A 19,100-nucleotide genomic window follows, 5' to 3' on the forward strand; every position below is an offset into this window, starting at 1 on the left:
AGAACCCGAGTTCTTTTCTGTTATTGGACTTCTGTGCTCCCCACGGATTGTTCATAATGAACACCATTTCCAAGCATAAGGGTGTCCACACGTACACTTGGCACCAGAACACCAGTTCGATGATCGACTTTGTGGTCGTGTCATCGGACTTGCGGCCGCATGTCTTGGACACTCGGGTGAAGAAAGGGCCAATCGCAGGGCACATACAAACAAACAAACAACCATTTGCACTCACAGTCACACCTACGGGCAATTTAGAGTATCCAATTCATGCATGTTTTTGGCATGTAGGAGGAAACCGGAGTGCCCGGAGAAAACCCACGCAGGCACGGGGAGAACATGCAAACTCCACACAGGCGGGGCCGAGGATTGAACCCCGGTCCTCAGAACTGTGAGGCTGACGCTCTAACCAGTCTCCCACCGTGCCGCCGCAAAAATATATTTTATTCAAAAAATGGATAGATTTATAGAATTTTCAGGAGGATACTCGAGTACTAAAATATTTGTTAGCTGCAGCCCTGCATTCAACTCCCCTGTTATATTGTCGTATTTGTATTGTTTCATAAATTCCTTGCTTCGGGTGCCTCTGCAATTAAGCTGCAAAAATTGTTCGATATAGAAAAAAAAATTTGTGGTAAAATAAAGACTAAAAAGTCCTCATATTACTTGATTCAGGAAAAAAATTGACAAAACATTTTGTAATGCTAAATGATAAACTGCCAAGTTTTTGCTCATGTAACAATAATCAGGCAAGTGTGGTGTAATATTAAAAGCAAAAATAGTATATTTAATTTATATACAATGAACATACAATCATCATAATCCTTTCCCAAGAACATACAGGACATAAAGCTTTTTTTTTTTTTAAAATACAAATTCATGTAGTTGAAATAAAAAAATCTAAATAAATCATAAAAAACAATTGATATTTTTCTACTTAAATGCCCTTTTTTCCCTCTGCTTAAAAGATCCCCTGCACACAATCAGCCAATCACTCCAATGAAAACCGCCGCTTACGGTTTCTCTTAGCTGAAGGCAACATGCTGCCGTACGCAGAAAAACTCCTTGCCTCTAACAAACCGTGCTAGTAATTTAGAAGACGTCGTTCCCAAAGTAAACTCTGTGCACATTTTGCAAAAACACATTTCATCATCATAACTAGAGAATGCGATTCCTGTGGAAGGAGCTGATGCAGAACTAAAATGCTGTGCAATGAAGTGAAATGTGGAAAATTGTAATGTGACCGAAACAAAGCTTAGTTAAATGAATGATAGAGGATTAAAAATAAAATCAATTCATTTGAGAATTTTGTCGTGGAAAATAAGGAATACTAAAACATTGGAGGAATGTGAAAAATACTTCCTAAGATGTCCTGAATGAGCTGAAATGTTTGAAGTTAGAATGGTTTGAATCAATGGAGAAATGTGGAAGGATGAGTTAAAGTTGTGAAATGTCTCAATCATTTCCAGGGGATTTATTTTGAAGTGGAATTGGGGAGAGAGTAGGAATTTGGGGAGTGTGGAGAAATGATTCTCAAGACATAATGAATTTTGTAAATGGTTTACAAAAATGTGGAATTTGTCAAGTGTCGAAAAACTGCTGGGAATAATAATACTAATACATCGAAAGAAATCTTCATCATTCACACAATTAAAAAAAAAGGCATTGCTGTTCTAAAGGTTACTTATTAGCATCACAAGGCAAAAACATGTTAAGTGGCAAAAGAAAAGTAGCGTCTTGCGGGCATTACCATGGCAACAACAAGACAGTCATAGAGGAAGTTCCAGGCACGCAAAAGTCTGTTGCTCTCATTCGTCCGCCATGCTTTAGGTGGCGTGGATGCAAAAGGAAAAGACCAGGTCCACTTGATGAAAGTCCTGCCTAGCAACAGTGAGTACATCCTACTTTCCTCTAGAGCACAGACACCGAATAAGTTGCTTATGTGCGCGATTGGTCGCAGAGAGGCTACATACAAGCTGGAGGAGGTTTGTGGTGTTTGTCCATGATGATGTGTCACTTTGGCACTTTGTATGTACACACACACACACGCAGCGGGGAGAGGGAGGACGGCAGATATGGTACGTCCCGGTTTTATTTTTTTATTAAGGAAGATGAGGTCCATGAGGATGATGTTCTGTTGGTTTCTGATACACAAGCTCTACTGATTGCTACACGAAGAACAACACTCTACATTTAAGGTGTTGTGGAACACAGTAGAACCTCTAAAGTCCAATTTGATATTTTAGTTGGTTTTAAAGATTGCATTGGATGTTGTAGTTTTCCTTTGTTGTTTGGAAAACTTTGAAAGGTCATTTTGATCATTACATTTGATTATTTCTTACAATTTCTTTTGATGTAGGTAGTCGTTTTTACAACTGGATTTGCAGTTGTTATTGATGTCTTTTTTGTTTTCATTTTCAGTTGTTGTTTTTAGAATGTCATTTAGAGTTTTTTTTGTAATGTTTTCATCGATGTTAGTTGTTTTAGTTTCCCTGCTTTTAAATTTTCATTTAAAGTGGTAGTTTTTCAATTGCATTTTATTAATGTAGTTGTTTTAACATTAGTTGTTTTAAGAGTTTTAGTTTGGATGGTTTCGTCATTTTTGCAGTTCCATTTGACGTTTTCCTTTGATCTTTCTGTAGCTTTCAGAATTGCATTGGATGATTTCATTCGAAGCTTTAGTTGTTAAAATATTGGCTCTGATTTTGTACTTTTTTTTTAAACCAACTTTAAAATCGTATCACGGGTTTCCCACTCTTACGCTACACACACACACACACACACAAAACTGCAGTTTAGTTCAACGAGCATTAAACGATAAACACTGCGGGTGTTTTGGCCTTTTTGAGGCTTTTTATGCCACACAGACCACCTAAACAAGAGAAGAAGAATATACACAGGAAGTGATGACATATTCAAAGCATTAAGACTCCAGCCTCAACTTTGTCATGAAAGTTACCACTACTTTATACTATTAACTGTGGTACCCTTCTTTTATACACTTAATGAATATTAAAATGTTCAATGTTCACCTGTGCACTCGTTGACAATTGCATCCTACTAATACTACAATCAGCTCTGCTGTTTGACACAAGAAGAAACATTCTACTTGCATTATTTACTACAAGAAATCTGTAGTTGGACTTTAGAGGTTCCACTGCAGCTGCGATGACCTTCTCACTGGTGCAACATTTTCTTTTCTTTTATTTCATCAAGCTCATGAATAAATCATGATCCAATAATAAAATCCATTTGCGCTTAAACAAAATGCGCAAATGCCATACTCGTGTCACAACTTGCCACCTAATTGCTAGTTGAGTGGCTACAAATGATTAATTAATTAGACTAATCTAATCAATGTCATCAGTAGTTAATAGAGTTGAATTACTATAATAATTAATAATATAAAATTGCCTAATTAAAACATTTTCACATCAATACGCAATATATAATAGCCTCTTATGTAAATAATTATGTCTGTTTTTATACCAATGTCTAATGTTTATATAAATATTAATATGCTTCATGTCCAAAAAAAAAACCAAAAAAAAACGAATCTCCAAATTGAGTGATTTTTTTTCCAGTCAAAACAAAAAATGTAAAAAAAAGACCTGGCAATTTTTTAAAGTGTTGTTTTCCAGCCAAAATGTAGTCTCTCTCAGTTAAACAAAACCAAAAATATATAAAACATAAAAAAGGATTCATTTTGGATGAAACAAAATATTTTTTGTCGGTTTTGGTAGCTAAAAATGTGGGGCGCCATGCTTTTCATTGGACAGCAGCATTATTATCCTATGACATCTATGCTGTTAAATTTGAAAAATAAGACAGAATTAATTTCAAGTATGTCCATCCTTTAGTAAAAAATGCAAATGATTTTAGTGCAACCTTTGTGTGCAGCGGAGAGGAAGATGAGGCTCTTAATGAGGAGAACCGGTGCGGCAACGTCACGACTACAAGACAGACTCCATGTTGTCGCACGCTTCCTGGTCCTCTAGGTTGAACACGAACTTGGTCCGGCTGGCGGCGTCCGACAGCGTCCCCTCCTTGCCCAGACGCTCCAGAGTCACGTTGGAGGAGAAGAGCTCAGTGGGCGTCAGGTAGCCCTCGCTGCTCTTGATATACTTCCTGTAGTTGCGCCTCAAGCACTGCCACGTGGTGGCGTAGAGCAGGAAGGCTGACGACTTGAGCACAATGGCGATGCTGACGTACAGGTGGCGGTAGGCCACGTTGTCATACAGCATGCAGGCGCCCTTCTCGCCGCACACCGAGCTCCAGAATAGGCACGTCGAGTCGATGCCCATGCCGAAGATCAGGGGTGGCGGGATGAAGCCTGGAGCAAGAAACATAGATAGAGGATTATTATTATCAGTAGTAGTAGAAATAATAGGAGGTAGTAGTAATAATAGTATAGGTAGGAAGGTAGATAGGAATTTGATGCCTGCAACACGTTCCAAAAAAACCTGCGACAGGGGCATCACCTTTTCTTTAATTCATTCATTCATTTTCCGTACCGCTTATTCTCACTAGGGTCGCAGGTGTGAGCTATTTTGAGCTATCTTCGAGGGAGAGGTGGGGCACACCCTGAACTGGTTCCCAGCCAATTGCAGGGCACATATAAACAAACAACCATTTGCACTCACAGTCACACCTACGGGGAATTTAGTCTTCAATTAACATTCCATGCATGTTTTGGGGATGTGGGAGGAAACCCACACAGGCACGGGAAGAACATGCAAACTCCACACAGGCGAGGCCGGATCTGAACCCGGGTCCTCAGAACTGTGAGGCAGACGTGCTAACCAGTCTTTCACCGTGCCGCCCCTTTTCTTTTTATATTACAATATATTTTTATTTTGTTGGTAAAATGACTCCAAACTCAAAGTGTAGGACTTGCGACTTGACTTAGGGCTTGCCTGTCTCGCCTTGAGACTTGTGACTTGCAAAGCAATGACTCGTTCCCACCTTTGGTATTAATAGTAGTGGTATAATATTAGTTGCAGTAGTAATGTAGTAGTCGTCGTAGTAGTAAAGTAACAGCAATTGTAGTACAATAGTGGTAGCAGTGGTATTTATAGTTGTAGAAGTGCGACACGGTGGGCGACTGGTTCGCACATTTGCCTCAAGGACCCGGGTTCAAATCCGGCCTTGCCTGTTTGGAGTTTGCATGTTCTCCCCGTGCGTGCGTGTTTTTTCTCCGGGTATTCCGGTTTCCTCCCACATCCCAAAAACACGCGTGGTAGGTTAATTGAAGACTCTATATTGCCCGTAGGTGCAAATGTTGAGTGTGAGTGATTGTCTATATATGTCCTGCGATTGGCTGGCGTCCAGTTCGGGTGCACCCTGCGACCACTCGCCCAGAGTCAGGTGGGATAGGCTCCAGCAAGCCTGCGACCCTAGCGAGGATAAGTGGTACAGAAAATGGATGGATGGATAGTTGTAGAAGTAGTGTGATGGGGCCATGAGCGGGTCTGAGATGAGCGAAGGGAAGGAGGGCGTTCTGAGGGCTTTTCAGATGTCTTGCTGTGTGTCATCTTACCGATGAGCCTGAGGAGCAGAAAGAGGACCCCCAGGGCGTAGGACTTGAGGTCTGGACTCACCGTCCTAAAGAAACCAACACCGTCAACAAAGTTGTAGTACAGAAAAAAAAATTAGTCTTGTTGTAGTAGTAGTAGTAGTACAGAGGGTCCCCAAAGTCTCATTAAAAACTGGTGGCCACGGGCTGCTGTTTGTTGTCTGTGTTATTATTCCTCACTACTGGTACGCACTTTGTCTTCACTGCTAAAGCAATTCAGCGCACTCGTAGAATGATAGTAGTGGAAAAAAAATGTTCCGAGTGAGACACCATCTTCCACTACTGGAGGACTTTTTTGCACACTGGTAGGACAAGTAAGGCATACTAATAGGACAACTTCAAGTTACAGGTGAGGCAAAACTGTGCACTAGTTGCGACTAGTAACATTATAAAATTCTACTATTTGGTATATAGCACTTGTAGTACTAGTAGCGGACAGATGTCAACAAGTGCACAGTTTACTAGTAACATGGAGTTAGTTGTCCTACTAGTATGGCGAAATGCCAGGATTGTTGACCCTGATTGACAACACGATGTCCATAAACCATGTGATGTGGATTTCACCGAAGTTCCAGACTTTGTTTTCTACGCCTTTGGTCAAAGTGAAGGTAAGAGGTCCTTCTGGCGGCCACTGCTGACCTGATGAGGATGATAACGGAGGGCGTCTGGGCCATGGCTCCGATCATGCTGCACAGGCAGATGACGCACAGGAAGGTGAGGAAGGCCTGCTGGCAGCCTGGACTCGGACACTTGCCCGGAAGAGCCACCGCCTCCTCAACGCTGCTCGATATGCACGTGCAACCTGTCAGGTTCTGACAAACAGCACATGGCACCGTTAAAGCTCCAGTGAGGCCATTTTGCGGCGAGTCCAGGTCATTCACTCGTACGTGAGGTCACTCCAAAAATGTACATGTGCATGTAAACTATACAAACATCCATGTTAATGCTAAAATAATAATTCATTTACATTTGAAAAGTTATTTATAATAAATGTAATTATAATTGCACCATTGGATCAAATAATTAGAAATGTAGATATAAAACACTTTATTCAACTCATTTTTTATTGTATTATTTCTAATATGAATACATTTTAAAACGTTCAATGTTTTGGTAAAATTATTTATTTTTTATTTTAATATTTACAGAAAATGATTTAACAAATTCAAGAAAATTAATAAAAAATGGTGAGCACAGTCGCCTCACAGTTCTAAGGTTCAGGGTGTACCCCACTTCTCGCCCAGAGTTACCTGGAGTAGGCACCAGGATGCCCGCGACCCTCAAGAGGATAAACGGTTCAGAGAATGGATGGAGCGATGTATAAAGTATATGAAAACAGTTTTATTTTGCTCGTCTTTATTTGATCATATAAAATCAAGTAATTAAACAATTATTCAATTAAAAATAATATTAAATTATATATAATTACAATATATATATATATTGAACTAATATATTATTATATTATTTACAAAAACATCACTAACAAATCATTTAGTAAAATAAAATACATTATTTAAAAATTAATAAAAATATTTTACGAATATGTTTTCTTTATTATTTACAATGAATTAATTAAGAATATATGTTGAAAATATTGTAAAACATCGACTACACATCTAAAAATATTTACTCATATTTTGATGGTATTATTGGGCACTGATGGCATAGTGGTGCACTCGCCTGACTTTGGTGTGGGCAGCGTGGGTTCAGTTCCCACTCAGTGACGGTGTGAATGTGAGTGGGAATGGTTGTCCGTGTCTATATGTGCCCTGCGACTGACTGGCGACCAGTTTAGGGTGTAGTCCGCCTTTCGCCCGAAGTCGGCTGGGATAGGCTCCAGCGACCCTAACCAGGATAAGCGGTGTTGAAAATGGATGGATGATGGTATTATTTACAATAAATGTTTTTTAATAAGGCGGCACGGTGGACGACTGGTTAGAGCGTCTGCCTCACAGTTCTGAGGACTAGGGTTCAATCCCCGGCCCCGCCTGTGTGGAGTTTGCATGTTCTCCCCGTGCCTGCGTGGGTTTTCTCTGGGCACTACAGTTTCCTCACACATCCCAAAAACATGCACGGTAGGTTAATTGACAACTTTAAATTGCCCGTAGGTGTGAATGTGAGTGCGAATGGTTGTTTGTTTGTATGTGCCCTGCGATTGGCTGGCAACCAGTTCAGGGTGTACCCCGCCTCCTGCCCGATGATAGCTGGGATAGGCTCCAGCACGCCCGCGACCCTAGTGAGGAGAAGCGGCTCAGAGAATGGATGGATGGATGGAATTTTTAATAAAACAAATAAAACAATTTAGGTAAAAATCTGTACAAATATTTTACTAATACTTTTTTTCTTTTATTATTTAGAGTAAATTAAGTTGAAATATTTATTTTTAAAATGTGAAAACATTATATATATATATATATATATATATGAATAAAGTGTGTTTGTGCGTGCATGTGCGTGCGTGTGTGTGCGTGCGCGCGCGCTAACTCACCGGTTTGGTGCAGCCGGCGAAGCAGGCGGAGAGGTAGGTGACTGCGTTGGAGCCGCACACGGGGCTCACCGAGGCCGTGTAGCAGTTGCAGCTGCTGATGCAAGGAGACTCGGGTCTCTGCCAGTGACGCAGCGTCCTGCAGCACACATCACAGCAGTCTATACAGCACATTCATACAGACTCATGACGAAATGCTTCATCGTGGCTTGTGTCTAAAAGAAGTACAATAATAGCAGTTAAAATATGATGTCAAAACCAAATACTGTATTGTGGGTTTACACTTTTCTTGGTTGCTTAAAAATGAGATACAGATTTAAAAAAAAAAAAATCTTGATTGGATCTCTCAAATTTTAGGGGTGAAAATGCGGCTAGAAAAGCACATGCCTGGTATCGGTACTCACCCATCCATAGTATTAACTAGGGATGGGCGAGTACCAGCTATCGGACAGATACCAGCCTTATTTCCTGATATCAAATCCTTGTGAAGGCTACCAATTCTACACCACTGAAGCTAATGACCGGGCCGTCCATCGTCATAGTCACGGAGCACTGTGAGAAGTCCTTCGAGTGATCGCTGCTGCAATACACAGGCCTTGCAGAAGATTTACTTGAGCGTGATCCCAATCAACTCCTCTACTGGGCTGAAGAGGAAGAAAAACAACCTGTTTGGCAAATTTAGCCAGAAACTACCTCTCAGCACTGTGCAGCACCATAGAGAGTGAAGGGTTCTTTAGTTCAATAGTTCACATTCTTGATGACACAAGAAATTTCCTGAAAATACAAAGATGCTGTTGCAGTAGTACAGGAGCAATAGTAATAGTTGTTGTAGTAGTTTAGTAAAAGTAATAATAATGAAAAGTAATCATTAAAAAGTAGGACTAGCAAGAGTATTATTAATAGTTGTAGTAATATTAATAGCAGCACCAGTAGTAGTAGTACCAATGTAGCCGTAGTAGAATTAGTACCAGTGTCGTCGTGCTAGTAGTCGTAGTAACAGTGTCACTGTGGGAGTAATAGTTTTAGGCGATGTGTAGTAATAATAGCATAGTAGTAGCAGTACTAGTAGTTGCAGTAATATTAACAGCAGCAACAGGAGAAGTAGCAGTACTAGGAGTAGAAGTAGTAGTAGTAGCTTTGTAGTAGAAGTAGCAGTAGTAGTCGTAGTAGTAGTAGTAGTAGTAGTAGTAGTGCCAGTAGTAGATGTAATGTATTGGTAGTAATAGTTGTAATAGCAGTTTAGTAATATTTAGTGTAGTTGTACCAGCAGTGTAGTAATATTACTGTAGTAGAACTAGCAGAAGGTAGTAGTAGTAGTTATAGTAGCAGTAAGAGTAGCAGTTGTCGTAGTAGTAGAAATAGTAGTAGCAGCACTAATTGTGGTTGTAGTAGTAATATTAGTAGTAGCAGTAGTTTTAGTATCACCTCACTAAGCAGCCTTGTTGACTGATTCGGGCTTGTGGGCTGACTTACTCGTTGCCGTAGGCGACCGTTACCCCGGCGACGGGGCCAGTGTCACAGCCCAGGAAGAGAAAGGAGACGTAGCAGGCCGTAGACACCAGGTTGACAGCCATGGCCATACGCACGGCTCCCAGGGCCGAAAGGTTCAGCTTCTTCACCAGCAGCCCACCCAGGAAGATGCCCAGGCAGGCGCAAGGGATGGCCGTCATCCCTGGAAGCACCACACGGCCACGTTTTACCCCCAAAAGTTCCAGGGGAGGACAAAGTCCCGCCTACCTAGCAGCTGATTGGCCGAAGAGGTGGTGAGGTTGAACTGTTGCTCCAGGTATTTGCCTAGGAAGGCGGCAAAACCGGCGACCACGGCGATCTCCATACAGGCCGCCAGCGTGATGCAGCTGAACACCGGGTTGGACAGAAGGTGCCGGGTCACCTGTGGAATCACTGCAACAAATACAGACGTCAACGAATGGGGCAGCCTTGTGTTTACATTCATACTTCATAATTAACATATCTGGAATGTATCATACTCCATCATATTAAATGAACGTACTTCTCATGAAACATTATGTTCATGTGTATTTACAGTAATCCCTCGTTTATCGCGGGAGTTATGTTCCAGAAAACCCATCCAATAGACAAAATCCACAAAGTAGCGACCAACTATTTATTGTACAATTTACTTACATTTAAAGTTTCAGATAAGAAATTCAACGTCAAAAAGTGAAACTTTAGAGAGGTGCAGGTTTTCTATTTGTCCACTTGAGGTGGCTATCTACACAAGCACATGCCTATAAAAGGCAGGTGTGCTCTGCTTGTGCGACGTGAACAGCTTATGCGGACATTGTGTGAACGGGCGATTTCCTGCAAAACCATTAGGCACTGCGCTCCACAGTGACTGGCCTGGCGTGTAGGTGGCGCAAAGCATCATGGGAAGATCCTGCTTCTTCCCAAAATTCTTCGTGGCCCTATTTTTAGCTAGAGTAATTTAGTTGGAGCAAATTAAGCTAAACGTTGCTCTTTACTTGCATTTGTTCCTGTCCATATTGTTATGAGTGTGTGCAAGTGCTATACTTAGCCTCGATTTGTATTTGTGAATTTATTGCATGAAACTCTGACTGTGGCTTGTGTGTTAAACAGTGGCATTCCGGTCATGTTCACTGCAAACGTAAGAGTTGAAGTTACTCGGTATGTTTTTTTTCCCTCTGCAAATTAAAACAGCCCATTTACATTTGTTCTAATGTGATTTGGCCAAAATTGCAAACTGTACCAGAGATGTGCAAGTGAGGAACTGCACTGCACTACATGGATCAACAAAAAAATATCCACATTGCACTGAATCAGCAACAAATGAACTGAGATATAGTGAGTACCATATTTACATTGCATTTTACTTAATGCCTATACACCTCTAATGTTGTATATTTGCATAATACTTAATGTCTTGCATATTTACGTCATACTTCATGAAATTACATTGCTAACATAGCATATTTCCATGATACGGTATTTGACGTATGTGCGGTACCTCTGAGATGCTGGCATACGGAGAGTCCGCTGTTCAAGTCGAAGCCGTGGATGCCCCCTTTGGCTTTGGCCTGGTAGTCCAGGCTGAGCGGAGACGGCAGCATGGCCTGCTCGCTCTCCCCCCCTCCGTCCAGGCCCTGCTCGTCCAGGGCCTGAGGGAAGCCGAACATGAAGAGGGCTGCCAGGAAGAGTAAGGCACCGCACAGGAGGAAGCCCCCCCACCAGGCCCCGATCCAGCGAGGGTCTTCTGGGGTGATGTCCAGCTTACCTGGATGGGACATGAGGACGATGTCAATTTATTATATACTGTATATCATTATATTAACATTTGTTAACTTCTGTTTATGCTTGCATGACAATCGACCGTGTTGACATACAGTACTGTGGGTCAAAATGATTGTTAAAAAAAAGATTGTTAATATTAACATTTGTTAACTTCTGTTTATGCTTGCATGACAATCGACCGTGTTGACATACAGTACTGTGGGTCAAAATGATTGTTAAAAATCTAGATTTTTTTTGTAGTAGTATTTATAGTAGTAAGAGTGGTAGTAGCCTTGATCATTTGTCTTTGAACGACTTAAATGTCTTGAGGGAATACAGATGTTAGGATTCCCTCGTACTGTATTAAATAAAACACCCCAAAACTGTGGTTATTGTAGCTTCTTTTTACAAGTTACCAACCCACTGGAAAACAAATAACAAGGGCACATTTGTGTCCAGTAGTTATAACTGGAAAAAAACTGACAAACTCACTGGTGTCGATGAAAACGGCATCAACGTAGACTTTGGTACAGACGGAACCTAAGATGAAGCCACAAGCGGGCCCAAACACTAAGGTGGAAAATAAAATACCTGCAAGACAAACAACAGCAAGGATGAACATACGTGCATTTCACCTTAATTTACAGCAGATGGCGCCACTCAACCAACAACGTCCGTTCAGTGATCGTGTATTCTGGATAAGCGATTGGCTCTCTCGGATTTAATATATCATATCCATATATTTACATTATATTATCAATCATAAGCAATGTATGTACTTACAATGTAACATATTGATATCATATGTAATATTTATAGCCCTACACCTCTCATGTACAATTGTTTACATCATACGTAATACAATTAAACTGCTAATGTATGTACTACATATACATCCTATTTAATGTATATTTACATCTAATCTACCACATATACATCATATTTAATATTCTGTACATCTGTCTACTATATTTACACGAATGTGGTGTATTTACATCATATTTAATGCCTGTACAACTCTAATGTAGCATGAATTGTCTACCTTTATTTTCATTGAATCATCACTTGTAAAAATGTATCAATTTATTATGTATTATCTTTGTGATTTTCATTATCATATCATGTCTCCTGTTGAGATAGATGTGTTTCAGCTGTGTGATGTACAGCTCAATTATTAATTGACAAGCCTGTAGCATCATGAATAATCAAACGGGAAGTTGTTTCATGTCGAAAGCTGTCTGACCGCAGTGGGCCCACTAAAGTGATTACTCATTGACAGTGGGCAAGCAATTACTGTATTAGGTACACCAGCACCATCTAAGCAAGGGTGGGAAAAACCCTGTGCTGCATTTGATTTTGAAAGCAAACAGAGGTTCCAGTTCATTTGTAGTTAAGGATAAAATAAAAAGTTACTATGTATAGTATATCGCTTGTGTCGGACGAAAGCCTCAGGAAAACTAATTCACGCCGTGTGTTTTTGAGCCATTAACATTGCCTCATCAAAGAGAGCAATACATTTTTAACAGTTTAGATTGATCATTAATTTGAAAAAATAACAGACCAACGTGGGGACTGACCAATAGTATCGGTTCGTGAAAAAAATATTAAATTGATCAAATTTGGACATATGAGGTTTTTACCCGACAGTGTAAAATATGTAAATTTTTTTATTTTAATCATATTTTTGTTTAGATTTTTGTTTTAACCTATTTTATTAACGAGGTCATTATTACTTCAACAATTATTTAGTAGAATACACACCAAATAGTTTAAAACATGATCCAATGTGTGTGTAAAATACATAAAATAGTTTTTTAAACAAAATAATTACTCTCATTTGTTATTTGTATAACTTAAAATTAATGTAATTATAATTCATTAACAATGCAATAAAATAAGTAAAACATATTTAGAAAATGTCCAAACGTGTATGGAAAATAATTTATTTAATACTAAAATATTTAGTTCTCATTTTAAAATGTTATTATTTTAATTAATCTAATCATAAATAATTAATCAATTATTTAATAAATAAACAAAATGTTATAATGTGTATGTAAAATATTTAAAAGTTTAATCATACAATAAAAATTCATTCTCATTTAAAAGAAAATGCTAAATTTATAGTTAATTTCTAACTAATTAGTTAATTTTATAACTAATACATTCTTTATTGTCCCATTTAGAATAAATCAACTTTAAACAATTATTTAATTATTTTTAAAAAATTGATTAATTAAATAATTTTAAAAAATGAATGAATAATATTTTAATTGACCAATATTGGTGTGTGTGTGTGTGGGGGGGGGGGGGGGGGTGTAACGTCTAAATGAATCCAATATTATTGGGCTTGCTGAGATCCAATACTGTAACTGACATTTATGTATGGTGGTTTTAATATTTGGACGGATCTAGGTGTGACACATTAAAGTCGTACAATGTTAGATCTACATTACTCCTTCTCATAAACTTCCAATGCCAAATGTACAGAATTAAGGTCTGATTCAGCCTTAAATGTCTGTTTTAATTCAGTCGCACAACGCTATAAAACTTGTATTGAGCACTCCAAGGCCAATGTAAATCTCTTATTGACTTTCCAGCAACAGCTGCAGATGTGAGAGGCAATCAGTGGAATATGACACCGGAAAAATAAATGTTGGCCTTTATGATGACATTGGAAAACACATTAGAAGGAAGCAGCACTACAAACCAGTGCTATTACATGAAATAACATGTTCCTGCCTCGAAGCCATTTCAAAATGCAGCATGAATAGTGATGTTAAAACGCAGTAAGTGATAGATTTGGGACTGTGCCCCATCACGTCCAGCTGGTATTTTAGTGTAAATTTAATACAGATTCAAGAGTGTGTGTGCGTGTGTGTGTTTGTGTGTACAGGATTTTTTGTTTTAAATTGACTTTGGGTGCAAGGCGGGCACGGTGGACGACTGGTTAGGACATCTGCCTCACAGTTCTGAGGACCGGGGTTCAAATCCCGGCCCCGCCTGTGTGGAGTTTGCATGTTCTCCCCGTGCCTGCGTGGATTTTCTCCGGGCACTCCGGTTTCCTCCCACATCCCAAAAACATGCATGGTAGGTTGATTGAAGACTCTAAATTGCCTGTACAGTATTGTTCAAAAATAGTGCTTAAAAACATGGACTGACACCAGAAAAATAAATGCTACACATGCGTTCGTGTTAAAAGTGCCTTTCAGACCACCTTATTAAGAACTGAGGATGAACATGACAACTGCATGTAGAAAAAGGAATATCATGGAATTGATCTCTTCTTTTTTGGAAAGGGCATCATAAGTACTTTAGTTTGTCTTCTTTTTAGGAGATGAGGGATGCAGATCAACCGTAACAGTTTGACAGGCTGAATTGCTATAAAAAGCACCAATGGTATTTCTTATGCTCGAGGCTGTTTAAATGCCGCTGAAAGTTGCATTTACAGCCCAAGTAATCGCATTTCTCATGCATGCCTGTCAAAAACAATAATAATTACCAAATAAAAGGCAAGTCAGATTTGGGATGTAGATTAAGTATTTCACTACTTCTACGATGGCGATGTATCTCGAATGTGTAAGTAAGTCAGAACGAGCCAAAGTTTATAAATATTTGTATGTAAAACACTTTTAGGTCAAAGACATAAAACAAAAAGCTTCAATCCATTTCTTACTGAACATGACTTCTTGTTGTTTTACGCAGTTTGTAACCTCAAAATGTTGTATGTCAGTACTATCCTAAACCGTGGATGCCCTGTAAATTTGAACTATCTGTCCATGACCCACCCGAAATGGCTCTGCGACCCAGTTTTGGGTTCCTCCCATCCCACTAGTTGAGAATCAATGGTATAGTAGTGGATACTATTGACTATTGTTGTTGTTTTTAAATTGGGCTATGGGGCAGTGGTGATTGGGTCCAGGAAATTCTACCTGCCCAGAAGGAGTTGTAAACGCGTAGCAGGTAAAAGGGTAAGATGGTAATGGAACGGTAAGACTATTCATCATGGCTTTTTCTTGCTGCTGTTTTTCATTCTCAACTTTTTGGTGTCCGTACATGACATTTCCGTGAAGGAAAGTCATGTCACATATTACCAAGATACCTGGGACCTCTTTTAAGTTGAAAGTGAAAAAGAAGAGGAAAAAAGTAAATTACTGTATGTCTCCACATGTTGCGACTAATTGGGGCGCGGTGTTGAAAAGATGTGGCTACTATTTGAAGAAATACTGTACGGTGTGTATGACCAAGGACGATTGACTGCATTATGGAGTGACGAGGGCGGTAAAGGTGCTGGCCTGTGGTCGTATTGTGTAAGACAAACGCCACAGAGGGATGACGTCGCGGTAATCATTTCACACGGCAGCATTAAGTCTCTCCAGCACGCTGGCAAAGGTGCACCAATGAAAAGCCAGGCCGGGCTGGACCGTGTGCTGAGTCAGCGTCCGGCGCTTCCTCAGCGTGATCACTCCAGCGGAGTGCAAACATTTTTGCTGCAGTAGCCTTGCAGCGCTTCATTACACACATTACGGCTGGGACAAGAGGAGACGGAGAGACGCTGTGACTTTCTTTCAACACTGTAAACAACTCTATTGTGGCTTAGCATCCTCTATTGCAGTGGTTCTCAACTGCTGTCACCTTGGGAGCCGCTTTTTCTTGTTGCCAAGTCGCAACCCATTTTTAGAGAAGTTAAGAGCAATAAAAAAATACATGCATTGTTCACAAAGAGCCTTTGAAAATATACTTTATGACAATCGTCTTTTTAAAAATAACTTCACATGCTCATATCTTCAAAGTACCTTTTAGAGGACCTAATATGACGGGTTCTATTTTTGTAGACTGTGGAATTGCGCCGGAGAGCAAAAATTGACGTATCTTGATTTTCGTGCAAGCGCAAGGCAAGATGGCCGTACAGGTGCAACGAGGACGACATCTGCGCGGGGCATGTGACAATTTGGCGGCTGGAAGTCGGTCTAAACTTACGCTTGCTCAGACTACCTTTTGGCGCAAGGTAGACCACTGGTCTAATAACATTTTTGTGAATTTAACCGGGCCAAATAGGCAGACAATTACGCAAGCTCCGTGGACATGTGCTGGATATGTCAGACATATTCCTTTCACAAATAGGCCAAATAGGCCATCAAATTGTTATTATTATTATTATTATTATATTTATATATTGATCCCACTTACCAGCAGGGGGCATGCATATATATATATATATATAGAGAGAGAGAGAGAGAGAGAGAGAGAGAGAGAGAGAGAGAGAGAGAGAGAGAGAGAGAGAGAGAGAGAGAGAGAGAGAGAGAGAGAGAGAGAGAGAGAGAGAGAGAGAGCAGCACACCGGGCGACCGGTTAGCACTTCTGCCTCACAATTCTGAGGACCGGGGTTCAAATCCCACTTGACGGCAGAAGCAGGAAGTTAACTCGGTTCAATCCCCGGCCCCGCCTGTGTGGGGTTTGCATGTTCTCCCCGTGCCTGCGTGGGTTTTCTCCAGGTACTCAAAAAATTTGAATACTGTGAAGAAATCAGCCCAAATGTTTGAAACTGAGGGTCTCACACTAATCATCTACTAAACTCAAAGCACTTGCACAGGTTTCCCCCGGTGTCATTAAATTTCTTCAGTTTGGTTCAATTGTCTCAGTTGGGCTCAATATGGGGAAGACTGATGACTTGACAACTGGCCAGAAGACCATCATTGATACACTCCATAGGATGTTGTAAGCCACATAGGTTCATAGCTAAGGAGGCTGGATGTTGACAGAGTGCTGTGTCCAAGCATATCAATGGAAGGTCTAGTGAAAGGAAAAATTGTGGCAGGAGAAGATGCACTAGCAAAAGAGCTAGAGAGAGAAGACCGTGGGCTTCAGCGGATTATCAAAGAGAGAAGATTGAAGAATCTAGCTGAGATCCAGAAAGAGTGGGCTACAACTGTCGGGTTCTGAGCCTGAGCCAACGTAGGAAGCGTCTCAACTGGGCCAAGGAGAAGGAGGACTGCACTGTTGGCCAGCGGTCCAAGGTCCTCTTTTCCGATGAAAGTAAAGTGTGCCTTTCATTCGGTAGGCAAGGTCCAAGGGTTTGGAGGAAGACGTGTGAAGAACAGAACCCAAGCTGCTTGAGGTCCAGTGTGAAATATCCACAGTCAGTTATGATTTGAGGTGCAATGTCCAGTGCAGGTGTTGGTAAAGTCTGCTTTCTTAACACCAAAGCCACCGCAGCAGTCCTATATCCTGCATATACCCGCAAATAAAGGTGCCAGGAGACCCTGTGGTGGACGAGGCAGACGCCAGAGGGGTTCTAAAGCTCGTCAGGATTAGGAAGACTTGAACTTCTCGAATGAGGAAGCTTCCACTTGGACGTCTGCCACACTGACCCAATTGTATAGAAGGCTATGGATTTTTGCTGATCATAAACCAATCCGGGAAAGATTGGAAGTCATTGCCAGCTGATATTTATGGAAAGTATAGTTTTACCTAGACTTCAGAGTTTTATTTGTTCCGTGACCAACTTTGTAACTTAATTTATGCAAAATCAAATTTGCCATTTGAATAAAATTAAAATGCAATAAATCTGTTGTAGCCCCACCAAAAACAAAACAAAAAACACCACATTTTGTTTTTCATGTTTTTATTAAATCTATATCTGAAGCCTGATGCTAACTACAAATTTGACTTGCTACACATAGCAGAAAAATCAACCGCAAAACATGTTAGGGAACCCGTAGGTCAAAGTACCACTGTATTTGAGGGCAAATTTAGCAGAGGCAAAATGATGTGACAGCACACTTGTTTGAGCCCAGGAGGTTGGACAAACAATACGTCAGACGGTCGGGTCACTTGTCTGGGCCTCACGTATCAGTCACAGCTGCTGACCACAATCAATAATTCAACAACTAATATGTGGATTCCACACTAAAGCAATTTGTGTTGGGGCTTCTACAGGAGGCCATCATGGACTGATAATGACATCTACAGGAGGCCTTCTTGTGGAAAAAAAGAGCTTAATAATTAATGTGTCTTTTTTGTTTGTTTGTTTGTTCAGCTGTTAGGTCAAGCAGAATGGAGGATCTGGATCCCTTTTATGCCGGAACAATATTACTGTGTCACAGTGGAGTTTTTAAGCTTCTGATGTGGTTTCTTAGTATTCTAATTGAAGTTTATTGAGAATCAGAATCGATCAGTCGAACAGGACAAAGCTTCTAGAGGGGAGAGAGAAATAAAGACAAAAGACAAAGCTCTAATTTTAAACAGGATGAGAAAAGTAAGTCATTACATTATCTACAACAATGAAACGTTAAATATGAGTGTTGCATGGGGCTGTAGTGCTCCACCCTGTGATGGAAGGACGGGACAAGCAAGAACAGGACAAGGACTGGAGAAGACGCATACAGGACAAGGGTCGTGAACCCGGCTGTACAACTGAAGCGTGGTGGGATTGACTATGTAAATTATAAAAGTCTATAGGATGAGAGTATGAGTGAGGGGATACACAAGCAATTCGCATATTCATGATGTAGTTGTCGCAATAAGTGAGTGGCCCCACACCCAGTGAAAGAGTCCCAGGGGTGTGTGCCTGCTGACACATGCAAGTGAATTGACACCGTTTTACATGCACAAAGACTGACAGAAATGTCCTGTAATTGCTGTGGCCGCACCGCGGAGGCTGAGGACCCCACCCAATCAATCGAGGGGTGGGATCGGGCCCAGGGGTCCACCCGAGAGCAGCCCTGTCTTAATGAAGACAAAAAGTCCATGAGAATCGCTATGGAATAGCTTAGACCAAAAATGGGG

At 40.5% G+C, this 19,100-nt stretch overlaps 1 protein-coding gene across 1 annotated transcript in view; it reads right to left on the reverse strand.

Annotated features, from left to right (window-relative positions):
* Nucleotides 1-777: 777 nt before the first annotated feature.
* Nucleotides 778-19,100, reverse strand: part of LOC133398945 (solute carrier organic anion transporter family member 3A1-like) — a 29,034-nt gene continuing 10,711 nt past the window's right edge. The window contains exons 3-10 of the mRNA XM_061670073.1: nucleotides 11,805-11,903; nucleotides 11,050-11,316; nucleotides 9,801-9,965; nucleotides 9,537-9,735; nucleotides 8,067-8,202; nucleotides 6,215-6,387; nucleotides 5,540-5,604; nucleotides 778-4,333 (exon numbers count right to left, since the gene is read on the reverse strand). Coding sequence (XP_061526057.1) covers nucleotides 3,954-4,333; nucleotides 5,540-5,604; nucleotides 6,215-6,387; nucleotides 8,067-8,202; nucleotides 9,537-9,735; nucleotides 9,801-9,965; nucleotides 11,050-11,316; nucleotides 11,805-11,903 — 1,484 coding nt within the window. The 3' untranslated portion in view covers nucleotides 778-3,953. The remainder of the gene's footprint in view (nucleotides 4,334-5,539; nucleotides 5,605-6,214; nucleotides 6,388-8,066; nucleotides 8,203-9,536; nucleotides 9,736-9,800; nucleotides 9,966-11,049; nucleotides 11,317-11,804; nucleotides 11,904-19,100) is intronic.

Source organism: Phycodurus eques, chromosome 2 (assembly GCF_024500275.1).
Source record: "Phycodurus eques isolate BA_2022a chromosome 2, UOR_Pequ_1.1, whole genome shotgun sequence".
NCBI lineage: Eukaryota > Metazoa > Chordata > Actinopteri > Syngnathiformes > Syngnathidae > Phycodurus > Phycodurus eques.